The sequence below is a fragment of the Lygodium microphyllum genome, unplaced genomic scaffold (assembly GCF_053477565.2).
Source record: "Lygodium microphyllum isolate KBCC unplaced genomic scaffold, Lygodium_microphyllum_v1.1.10 scaffold_31, whole genome shotgun sequence".
Taxonomy (NCBI): Eukaryota; Viridiplantae; Streptophyta; class Polypodiopsida; order Schizaeales; family Lygodiaceae; genus Lygodium; species Lygodium microphyllum.
The window spans coordinates 1,994,790-2,006,886 of NW_028229514.1; the positions used below are offsets into that span (position 1 = coordinate 1,994,790).

General features: G+C 39.8%; 1 protein-coding gene across 1 annotated transcript; it reads right to left on the reverse strand.

The window, feature by feature from the left end:
- Positions 1 to 10,674: 10,674 nt before the first annotated feature.
- Positions 10,675 to 11,844, reverse strand: LOC148009260 (uncharacterized). The gene has a single exon (XM_087673576.1). It carries the CDS (start codon positions 11,647 to 11,649, stop codon positions 11,035 to 11,037), a length of 615 nt encoding a protein of 204 aa, XP_087529702.1. The 5' UTR covers positions 11,650 to 11,844; the 3' UTR covers positions 10,675 to 11,034.
- Between the last annotated feature and the right edge of the window lie 253 nt (positions 11,845 to 12,097).

Consider the following 12,097-nt stretch of genomic DNA (forward strand, 5'->3'; position numbering starts at 1 on the left):
GGAGGTCCGCCGGCTAGTGCCATAGCCACCAGTGCCGGCCCATTTCAGGTCCCATCAGTGGTGCATTGGCCGGGAGCTACCTATAAGTGGTGGTTTTTGAATCTAGGGTTTAAAGGGATCCTAAATTATCCATAAAATGGGGTTTGTTCAAGGATGGAAAAACTTGGCTTTCCCCATACAAAACTTACTAATGGACTTAGTTAGTTATGTAGAGCATGAGTCCTCTGTAGAAGATAATTTATGTGATGAAAAGAGTAGCCAATTAGTGGTTACCCCATCCTCTAACACAATGGCATGGGCCGAGGATCGCCTTGGTGTGGTCTCTACCCAAGAGAAATCATGTTTAACCATCCATCAACTTAGAGGGCATGAAACAAGCATGTTGAAAACTAGGGTAGTTATGGCATCAACAAGTCATCATGTTAAATCCATAATGCCATGGGAAAGTGCAGATATACGATGGGATATGTTTGTGGTTGAAACATCTCGTGTAATGGGCCACCATGACGACATAGTAGGCATCACAAGGATTTTAGAAGCCCTAGCTGTCAAGGGAAAACCATTGCTTAAAAGGCACAGTTCGCAAGTTTTAAGAAGTTATAATAATAAATCTGCTTTAGATAAGGACCAAAAGCTCTTATATAAACCCGTTATGGACTTTCCTTTTAAAGGGAAAGGTATGGAAGATCCTCTAAGAGGGGATCAAAATGACATGTTGAAACTTATAGGACTCCCTAGACCACTCAGTGAGTTAGCAGAAAGGGATGTCAATGAGGGTATTAACCTCCCTACATCGAAAAGGGTGGGGATGGAAGAGGTCAAAGATCCTAAGAGGCTGGACCCAAATCATGATGAATATGAAGATTTTAATGACCCGGTGTTGATCCCAAAGGAGAGGACTAAATGTCCTCCTCTTTATAGGGATCTCCCAATGTTTTATAGGTTGCAAAATGAGGATCCAATGATTCATTTAAGAGAATATGGCCTAACTTGCATTACAAGTGGGTTTGATGATATACATCGGATGCTCATATTCCCAAGTACCCTAAAGGGAGAGGCAAGGAAATGGTATTGGAGCCTCCCAAGAGGGTCGATCAAATCATTTGAGGAGTCTTGTGATAGATTTCTAGATGAGTATGAAAAGAAGCTCCCTATGATTCAAGTCTTAGGGCAGCTAATGCAGTTTAGACAGAAGTCTTATCTTTCTGTTAAAGAGTATACTAGAGCCTTTGATAGTACTCTTAGGCTTTGGCCAAGAAGAGCCAGTGCACTACCAGATGATGTGCTATGTGAGCTCTTTCTGAATGGCTTAGAGATTAATACGCAAATCCAAGTGGGACAGTGGAATCCTAAGTCGTTAAGGGAATAAAAAATGCAGGCCATTGATTATGAGGGTCATATTCAAAGATGTCGGGAAAACTTTTGGAGTTCTCCCCGCTCAGTACAAGTGCATCCTAGCTTCCAACTATTTCTGCAAGAAGACAGCTCACTTGTTGATACCAAGGCAGCCTATGAGGGGAACCTTGGTGGCCAAAATCTCAAAGCAAAAAATGGCCATTCTACGAGCAGTAATGACATGCCTCTCAATGAAAAGGTTCCAAGTCATGTAAGTCCCATTAGGGCTTGTAGCACTTCCACGAGAGGTAGTTGTGATGGCAACATGGATAGAACCAATGGGCCTATGAGTGCTGATAAGCATTCTGTGTGTGGTTCTAATTTTGTGGCTAGTAAGGCCCTTGAGAGACCTTTGGTGTCAGAATCATGCTTCCGGGTGGATGTTGTTCCATTTAGTAAAAGCATGGTTCTTATGGAAGAAAATTTGCAATATGGATGTAAACAAGTAAAGACATCTTTTGTAAAGAGGATAAAAAATGCTAAAAGTCCACTTGTGCTCCACAAAGGTCATAAGGATGTGAGGCCATTTGGCCATAGGGATAAGTTTGCATTGAGTTCCTTAGACCAGTGTAGCAAATTGAGGGAATGCAAGAATATTAAGGGAAATGTGAGATGGGTTTGGAGACCCAAAATCTCCAAAAGTATGGCAGGAGTGTCGGACGCAAGGCCAAGGATCCCACCTGGATATATTTTGTCGAACCCCCAAGAGGATAAGACTGGATAACATCTGACAATATACACTGGCTTGGGATATACCCATGTGATGTGCCTAGGCTTGAAGCTCTACCTAGTTTGGGTCGCAGCACTGATTTATGTGAAAACCCAAATAGGGGAGGTTCGAATGAGTACAACGCTATGCTTTTTTCTGCCAAAGGAGCCACTCAACCGCTTGAACGACCAATTTATTTGGATTACAATAAATTGGGATATGCGAGCCCACTGAGGCCATTCATTTAGCTCATAGTGCCTAAGAAGGGATCGGCCTTATTGACAAGTTATTTGTGGAAAGGCTTGGACTTGTAGCTCTACAAGAAAAACCTAAGATCAAAAAATACAAGATCAATTTTTTAGCTAACTTGCATGAGTAGCATGGGGTTAGTCGACCTATGATATGCTATATGCCAAGGACATCACTATTATGTAGACTAAAATGACCTATCTAGTTTTAAGCTAGGAAGGCTAGCTGCTTTGGATATTACATCAAGATTTCGTTAGGCCAAGAGGGCCAGTTTTCTGTTTAGTACAGGTGCGGTTAATGGTTTCTTGTTTTAGTTCTGTGCTAGAAAGTTTCAAAGAAGAGCTTGGAAGGAGCCTTTATTGCCCAGAAGCTTCTCGTGGCCCTATCCAGGTGATATCTCTCCTTTACAAGTATCGTGTTTTATGCTATATGTGTCTGTATACTTGTAGGGGATTTTCTTTTCTTGTTGGGGATCGGCGTCCAAGGCATGAAGTCCTAGGTTTAGGTTGGGTATGTTTGAGGGAGGTCTAAGTAGTCGTTGCCTCCTGTAAAGACATTGCCAGGCATTAAAATACCTGTTTTAGAAGGCAGTTCTAGTGGCTCTGTTCTGCTAGCCTGCTCGACAGCTGTTCTAGGAGTTCTTGTTAGTTGTGAGGCAGTTAGAGAAGCCTGTTGGAAGAAAAATAATGATGATGATAGAGAGGAAAAAAACCCCTGAATATCTCAAAGAAAGATATATACAAAGGTGTGTAAAAAGGGGTTCTAACCCCTATCAAAATAGAAAAGGAAAGAAAGGAAACTCTATAAGCAGTTGATCATTGCCTTGCGAAGGCCTGGTAGGTTCTTGGGGATAAGTCAGACCCGGGGCCGATGCCTTGTCTTTCTAGGGGTGGCGTCTCACTGGAAAAGAAGAAAGTAAGGATGGTTGGAGCGAAAATAAAAGTGAGCGTCAGAAAAGGATTAAGTGTCACCTTGCGAGGGCTTGGTAGGTTCTTGGGTACCGAGACAAGTCCTGAGGCTGATGCCCTGTTCTCCTTGGGTCACTACGCTCAGCTCCCTCCTTTTTTGCATGCCCGAGTGTGAAAGAATAAAACTCTAAAAGAGGAAATGTGCTAAAAGAAAATACTTCTCGACCAGGCTATAGGAGTTCTCACCTAGTAGGAGCTCCTAGTTGTGTTGTCCTTAGTTAGGTAGGTAGTTCAGACCACCACTTAGGGTGACTTCTTTGATCGTTCTTTTTAGTTTGGCCGTGTTGGAGCACTTGGTTAGTGACTAGCTTCGACCCTTCTATCAGATTATACTAGGCCTACTCCTTGTGGATTTCATGCCTTGGTTTTGTCAGGGGGTAGGGTGAGCATTGTGGTGTGTTTTAATATGTATCTATTTTGTATTAGCTTGATGCTTCATTTGGTTGTTTTTGTGCAGATCTGTTGTGGGATTCGATGGGTTGAGTCGCCCTATCCCGTGATCGCCAATGACATCGGAGTTTTGAGCCCGGGATGTGCCTAAAAATTGCCAAAAAATCTGGAATTTAGGGGAAAAATATTCGACATCGAAGGCGGCGGCTCCAGCTAGGATGATTTTAAGCATCAAGTGAAATACGATTCTTAAAAGGCGTCCGAGCAACACTTGCCGATTTTTGATAAATTTTCAGATTGCTATGGGGGTTGTTAGGAGTTGCCAGTCAATGCAGGATGTCAAGTCGGACGCCCAAGATTTTTTAGAACTCAAATCAGAGCCAGGATGGGGAAGTGACCACAAAATGGTCAAGATTTGAAGAGGTGGACAAGTTTAAGGCCAAAATTGGGTGTGCCTTTTGGGAGCCTTGGACCCCCCCCCCCAAAATTTATGCAGTCTTGATGAAAAAATTGTGAGGAAGATGAAGAAAAAACGTGGAGCAACATGGCAGTAGTTTTTTGCGCCCTCTCATGATGGAGATGGAGTATGCAAGCTGAAAGCAACCCATACAATCGATCATGGGGCTGATCTTCCCTCTCTTTGCTGGTTTTATCGCCTATCTTCGCCTATGAAATGGCTTTGGGAATGAAGAGAACAAAATCTAGTCTTTCTCTCTCCTCCCTGTCTCTCCCCTAAGGGGCTGTTCTTGTGTGCAAGAGGAAAATGAAGAATGGTGAAGGAAAGCTTGTCCGGTTGGAACCGGATTGTTTCCGGATCGATGTAGACATGAAGATTACTGATTGTGAAGATGCTGGACAATGAATGTGGACTGACCCGTAGTCCCACAGCAAAACCGAGATCCCGAGACATGGAGCCTAAGCGGTAATTCAATTTTTATGAAGAAAAAATAAGTTTTTATGCTATTTGATTGATGAAACATTGTTCCCATGGGCTGAATATGCATTATGATGTTGTTTGCTATGAGTTTCAACAGTTTATAGTTTAGAAATCAGAAAATCGTAAGTGATATGGCTGAAATTAATGTCATAAAACCCGAAAAACACGCGTTTAAGGGGTAAAAATGGATTTTTTGCAAGATAAATGGGAAATATGAGACATAATACCTACAAAACCTAACATTTTGCTATCAAGGAACCTAAGGGCCACAGCCCACAATCAATCTTAATTTCTAGTCATTTTTAATTGAAGAAAATAGAGGAAAAATACCAAAAAATAGTGAAAAATGGGTTTTAAATGGGAGAAAATTAGGAAACGGTAAAACAAAAATTTCAAAAAACTACATGTGTGTTTATGCAGCATATAATGAAGGTAAAGCATGAGGTTGGCCTCGGTTTACCCTTGTTTCTATGTTTCTGTTCATGTTTATCACTTTCTTTGTAAGGAAATACACATAAAATGACTCTTTCACTTATCAACGAATGCAAAACATTAAACGGTAGGGTGAGAGGGGAGGTTGAGCGTCAAAATATAAACTAAAATGTGGTTTATGTGTTGCATCATTCCTATAGGACATTGTTTCAAAATAAAGGGAAAGGCAGCATGAGCGTAAGGCTCGGTGTCTTTTCTCTTTTCATTACATAAACGCTAGCATGGAAACCATGGAAAGATTGGTTTCGCACGATGCACAATGCTAATTTTCTTCTGTTTGTGCACTAAACCGTTCACATGATGCACTATGCATAGTTCATAGTATCAACAGAAAAGCTCCTGGACTGCATAGCAATTGTTTTCTTAGGAATTTGACCCACAATTGAGAGTGTAAGGTTATCCCTTGCCGTAGGATAAAGGGGCAGTTTCCTAAGGGACTGTTAAGTAAGGACACATGGTATATCTCGTGGATTCGAAATGAAGAGTGGAGTGTGTTCGTTTGTTTTATATATTAAGCAACGCATCAAGGGGCCAATCCTTGTGATGTAGGAGAGTTGCAGTGGGGCCGCAGTGTTTCTACCGAGAGGTTGCCTCCATGTATATGATCGTGGCATTGCCAATGTGTATGGGTTCTCCCTCTATGGAGTTTATAGAAGGGAAACGTTGGACTATAAACTATAAACGCATAGATTAGGCTTTAGGGTAGTTTTTCCTTTAGCAGTAGATTGACACTCCTGGTCCGGGAGGCCGTGAGGGTGTGTTTGTCTGTCATGAGCATGAGGTTCGACTAGTGCCATAGCTAGTGCCGGCCCATTTTAGGTCCCATCATGTTCATTATTCACTCCCTTAAAGATTGGCAACGGGATTACATTCGATGACCTATCATCAATGTTTCTAGGAGGGATCTAGTTAGGAAGGGACCTTGATTCTCCATAGGAACTTCTTTAAAGAGTGTCACAAGAGCATGAAAGGATGCTTCTATTGCTACCTTATTCTCAGCTTTAATTTTTGCCTTCAATATCATATTAGGGAATTCAGTATTGGCTAAATCTTACCTGATATTCCATATTTGAAAGTGAAACTTGGGGGGATGGTTTATATATTATCAAGAAAAAATTCACCTTCAAAAATCCTAAATATGTGGTTCTTCTCGCTTCTCATGTATCTCTAGATCCATTCTAGTGCTTGCCTCTTACTTGTGTCATTTATTAAGGGGAGTAAGCTCCACCTAGTTTGTCTATACTCAATAGAAGGAAACCAGAAAGGCTTTAGCATTTCTTCTATTTTCTTCTTTTCCACATCTCTAAATTCAATTTTCATTCCACTATGAAGGAGAAGATACTTATTTTTAAAGGTATCAAAATTCATTCTTCTGAGAAGTGCCACGGTGCCATGGTCTTGATAATGCCAACTTTGGAGGGTTTCAATACCATAGGTTCTGAAGTGTTAACACTCTATCTATGAGCTTCTAGTGGGTCACCAATTGGATAAATAGAAAGTTATCAATGCATCAAGTATCCCACATATCTTACTATTGAGCATCCTTCAAGTAGCATCACATAGCAATTCTTCCATGGATTTATCATAACACATCTTCAACATATTCTTCATGTTCTACATAGAAACCATCAAAGAACCACAATAAAAGAAAGGAAAGATCAACTTTGAATGAAATTGATCACATAGTATTCAGCTTTCATCATCTTTATAGTCTTCATAGTCTCTCTCTCATATAGATATAATATTTCTCATAAAAAAGTCACTATCTCTCATACTCTATCTCTTTCACATATGCTCTGTCTCAGTAGTGTACTGGAATAACAATGAATCACTTTCAATAATCCTCTCTTAGTCATGGATACCCCTCCCAAGAGGTATTTCTAATATGAAGAGTCACAAAGACAAGAGCCACTACAATGTCCCTTGAGAGCTCACTATGGTCACTATCACTGTAATCTTCACTTCAAGTCTTCTTTAATTGCTTCTTCTACTTCTTCAAGCTATTTTGAGGTTGTATTCTTCCTCTTCCAATATTGCAAAATATTTGCCAAGCTAATCAGACAGATACAAAAGAAAACAAAGGCTTATAGAACAAAGAGAAAAGCTCCATAATAGAACACTTCAAATGGTCAACAGAAGGCATATAAACCATACAACTCAAACACTTGTTCACAATTCCTACCTCACAAATAGAAAGAAATGAGATCAAAACAGGGGAAAAACCATAGGTAGGTCAATCATATATATATGTATGAATCATGTGGGTTTAACATAAGGGATTTTTTAAATACCATTTTTACATACAAAAGAGTCCCATATAAAGGGGTTACTTATAGATTGAATAGAAAAGGGTTATGTTTTATTAAGGAAAATTTCATAAATAAGGATATTTATAAATAGACCTTGAAAACACGTGACATAGAGGATATATATACAATGAATTACATGGGGGCAAAACAAGCCCTATCGAAACCAGACGTACACATTAGAGAACCTATCAAAATATTATATCTCAAGAAAAAACAATCATGAGCCTCTAAAACACTCAATCCATCTCAACACATTCCAAAAAAAATTCTAAATCATCCAAAATCAATCAATAAACCCTTAAAATCAACCATTGAGCTCAAAAAAACAATCAATAAACCCTTAAAATCAACCATTGAGCTCAAAAAAACAAGAAAATTTAGCCTAAACAATAAGTCAATTCAGCCCTCAACACCATGTTGCTTAAATAGGCCATATATATGATGCGTAGTATGCTATGATATAACTCCATATATAAAATCAATAGGACTAGTTTAATGATGCACCTTCCATGTAACAACACTTTCCACCGTACTATACAAAAATAAAGTACATCTTTCAAGCAAGATTAACTTTTTGTGTGTCCTTTTACGCTAGTTTTTATTGTCCACTAACCTTGTAGGCTAAGCTTGAGTACTTTCTATAGATGTGTTTTCATCAATAAGTGTGGAATACTAATGACACTAAAATCACTCACAAGTGCATTCAATGTCGTGCTCACTATTTCGATATCTCCATGACACACTTGGGTCAAAGCATCCCAAAGAACAAATTATGTATTCCTTAAGAAAACACTTCAAAACCCTTGTACTTTTAGCATAAAATCTTTGAACTCTTTTCCCTACAATAGTAGGTAAAGAGGGATCCAGATCTATTCACAAAATGCCTCTTTTTGAATACATTCATCATGCAAGAGAGATATCACTAGAATCCTATATGCAAGATATGTATAGTAGTAAGCACCCTATGTACCCTGCTCAGACTAATCCATAGTAGTCTAAAGATACCCAAATAATTCCTCTTTCATGCATCCATAATAATGAACAAGTCTACGATCTATTTGCTCCAACTTTTTTTCTTACTTTCTTGCTCAAAAAAGCATAAGATCTTTGCCTCAATATACATATAAGTGGGCTACTTGTAAGTGTCTACAATTTTGGTGAAAAGAATGGATTCAACCTTTCTTCTCATTCACACATGATCTTTGCTCCCATTTTTGTCCTTAGTCATCTGAATTGACCATTCAACTACTCAAGAAGGAGGTAATGGACAAGTCGATTCCTCTAAAAAGAAATCAACCAATAATATTGTCATCAATCCATAATAATTCGCAAGTTTCCTAGGAACCATAAAGGAAGAGCTAGAATGAAGAAAGAGATCAATAATCAAAATATTAAAAGAGATATCAAGTTCATATATTCTATCCCATGAGGAAGAAAGACCTTGTTGAATCGTTTATGCACAGCATGGAATGGGGTACTTTAACTTATTAGAAAATTAGCATATTTGGTATAGAGTAAGTGTAGAAGAGCAAAGCAATGGCCTTTATATCAACAATGAAACCATACTTTGAGATAGAAACTAGCACTTTTCAACAAAAACAACAAATAGCACAATCAAATCAAGAAATATAATAAGAAGATCAAAATATTTAGATCTTAGAAGAAGATGTTTGCACAAATCTCTCATAAGAATAGGCCTCATTAGCTTAACTTGATAAGTGACTATTAGAATCATAGCATTTACACTCACAAGAGTTGACCTTATCGACTGAACTTGATAGGTGACCATTAGAATCACAACATACACCCTCCATACACCTAAGATCTAGTATTCTCAATCCATCCAAATAGAGCTACAACAACATGAAGCAAAGATTGGAACACAAATAGAATGGAGTTGAATAATCTTGAAATAAAAGGCCAAAATTCAAAGCTACCACCAAGACCATGAACACAAGGGAAGCTCCAATCCAACCCACACATACCAATATAAGATTCTCATCGAAAAGTTCATGGATTAGGGTGACAAATAGCAAATCTACAATATCTAGCAAAACTAGCATGAATGCAATCATTACAAAACCAAGCAACATTCTAGCAGCATTCATTGGAGAATATTCACAAAAATAAAGTGGGCCAACAAACAACTTCCCCCCATCAACTCAAAGTATACAACATAAAGATAATAGGTTAGAGTGCATGTAAGTGAGTGGGAAGAGAGTGATTAGAAAGATAAATCAAAGAGAAGAAGAACGTAACTCATAGATCACTAGAATTAAGAATGGCACCCACACACATGGACAAGACATCAACGTATAATAATAACATGCAAACTAAAAGAACAGACACAATACCTCTCCCATGTGGAATATGGGTTCAACACATGTTAAAAGCTCACAAGATTTGCATGCTGGGAAAAAAGTGTACCGATTTGATCATGGCAACAAAAGAATTCCAAATGTGAAAGAACAACAAAACATAGTTTCCAAAAAGTCAATTTCCTATACAAGTAGATGTAGTACATACAATACATAGAACACAACTATAAACACTATGAGTGGTAGCACTTGATCCATGAAAACATTGAAACACATGATGACATAGTCTACATAGCACCTTCTATAGTGTCTAAGCTTGCGAACTTTCACGTTCTTAGCCCATTTTAAAAAACAACACGTACATGTAGATTCTCAATAAAAACTAAACACATGGAAAGATTGGAAAATAATAAAATGGACATTCACAAACAAAATTTTGTAGATGAGAACCCACAAACACTTTAACACAAACATTGAATAAAAACAGACTTGATGCACACTGCAATGACCTTATAAATAACAAAATACTACTATAGTCAAACATTTTATGCTTTTGAGAAACATACTCAGATGCACATTAATCTATTTCTCAAGTTACAAGTCTGAAATTCTCTAATAGACATGGAATTACTCTTCACTATGATAATAGAGTATGAAAGCTACAAGCAAAATAGGAAACTACAAACATTGTTGAACACTTGCAAGCAAAAGGAAAAATGCACAGAAACGAAACCACAAGCATAAATTTCATTGAGAAACACACCAATAACAACGTTAATATGTATGCCTGAAAACATAATACAAATTATTTCTTAAGATCAACAAATTGTATTGGTAGTGGAAGTCAATATCGACACCAATGATATTACATCCCGAAAACATCACAAAAGAAAACGTGTCCATAAAATACAATACAACACAACTAATATTGCAACCAACAACATCATATCCATCTATCATATATCACGTATACGTGAATACGTAATCTAAACAAATTCTCACACGCACCATATTTTGTTATTGGACGAACTCTTTAATTGTGATTTGGCCTCGCGATCACTTGCAAAGTGCTAGTAAAAAAAAACAAAAGTTATTTACTTGTTATAATTTTCCCTGTGATTTTTCATTTTCTCCCAATCTTCGAGGGAGTGCCTTGAAGCTGCCAAATGATCATATTCAGCAAACTGCAAATGGAACGGAGCATATTGTATAGAAGTGTCTTCAGTGGATGGACGAATCGAACAGCTTCTATGGACATGGTAAGAAGTCAATGGAGGAAGCGGACGTCGTGATGGAAGAGGCGGTAGTTCCCGGCCAGGAGGAGGCGGGAGATGAATGCGTATCCGCGGACGCCACGGAAGCTGCCCGTGCCCCCGATGATAGCTACCTCGTTGGTGCCCTGGGCCTTGATCTGGCCCTGGATCTGGAAGGTGCCCTTGTAGATGCCGTCATCGTACGAGATGTACTCCACTTCAATGAGGTCGATGCTGTTGCCGGACACGTCCGGGCTGTAGCTGGAGTCGATGGTGAAGCCCCGCGCAGAGCCCAACAACCTGGAGGTGCGGTCTCGACCCGACGTGACGTTGAAGGCGAAGAGCTCCGCGTGGCCGAACAGTCCCGTGTAGCTGGTGTTGAGCGGCGGCAGGAGCATCTGGTTGAGGCTGGGGTCCCCCACCAGCACCTGCACGTAGTACTGCAGCCTGCACCCCTTGAACCGTGGCGGCGCCACATACGGCTCATCAGCGGTGCAGTCCGACCTTCCTTGATCTCCTCGTGTTGGCCCGACCCAGGCCCACGCTGACCCCATCATTACCATCATCGTCATCAATATGTAAGTGGCACCTACTACGAACCGGCTCATGGCTGCCATCCTCACAGCCATACAGCTATCGGATCTACAGTGAACTAGACGTGACGTTTTACTGGTCGTCCTGCTGGAAAGTGAAACAGCGACGATGAGCTGCTAGAACTAGCTGATGGGGTATTAGACAGGGTATTTTGTGTCAGTATTGCAAGAGTACATGCAGAGGACACGAGATATAACTAGTAATGCCACGTAAAGCCCAATCCTATTGTCACTGACTGCTTCGCCCAACCTTCTGGCCTCTGCCTATATATACATTCTCGGTGACAGCTGTACTGTCCACCGCCCGGTACATGGTCCACGACGACGGAAGCTCCAATCACCGTGTGCCTATTTTTCCATCCATGTCCCACCAGACTTCAATCTTCGTGGATCGTGCGCACCGCCATGATCCGTCTTGGCCTTCTTTTTCCCAAACCAACTGTTAAACACCCGTTTGACAAAGGTGCACATTGACGTCAACGTG

Excerpts from the sequence above, each read along its gene's own strand:
- LOC148009260 (XM_087673576.1), bottom strand. The coding sequence starts at position 11,649 with ATGGCTGTGAGGATGGCAGCCATGAGCCGGTTCGTAGTAGGTGCCACT.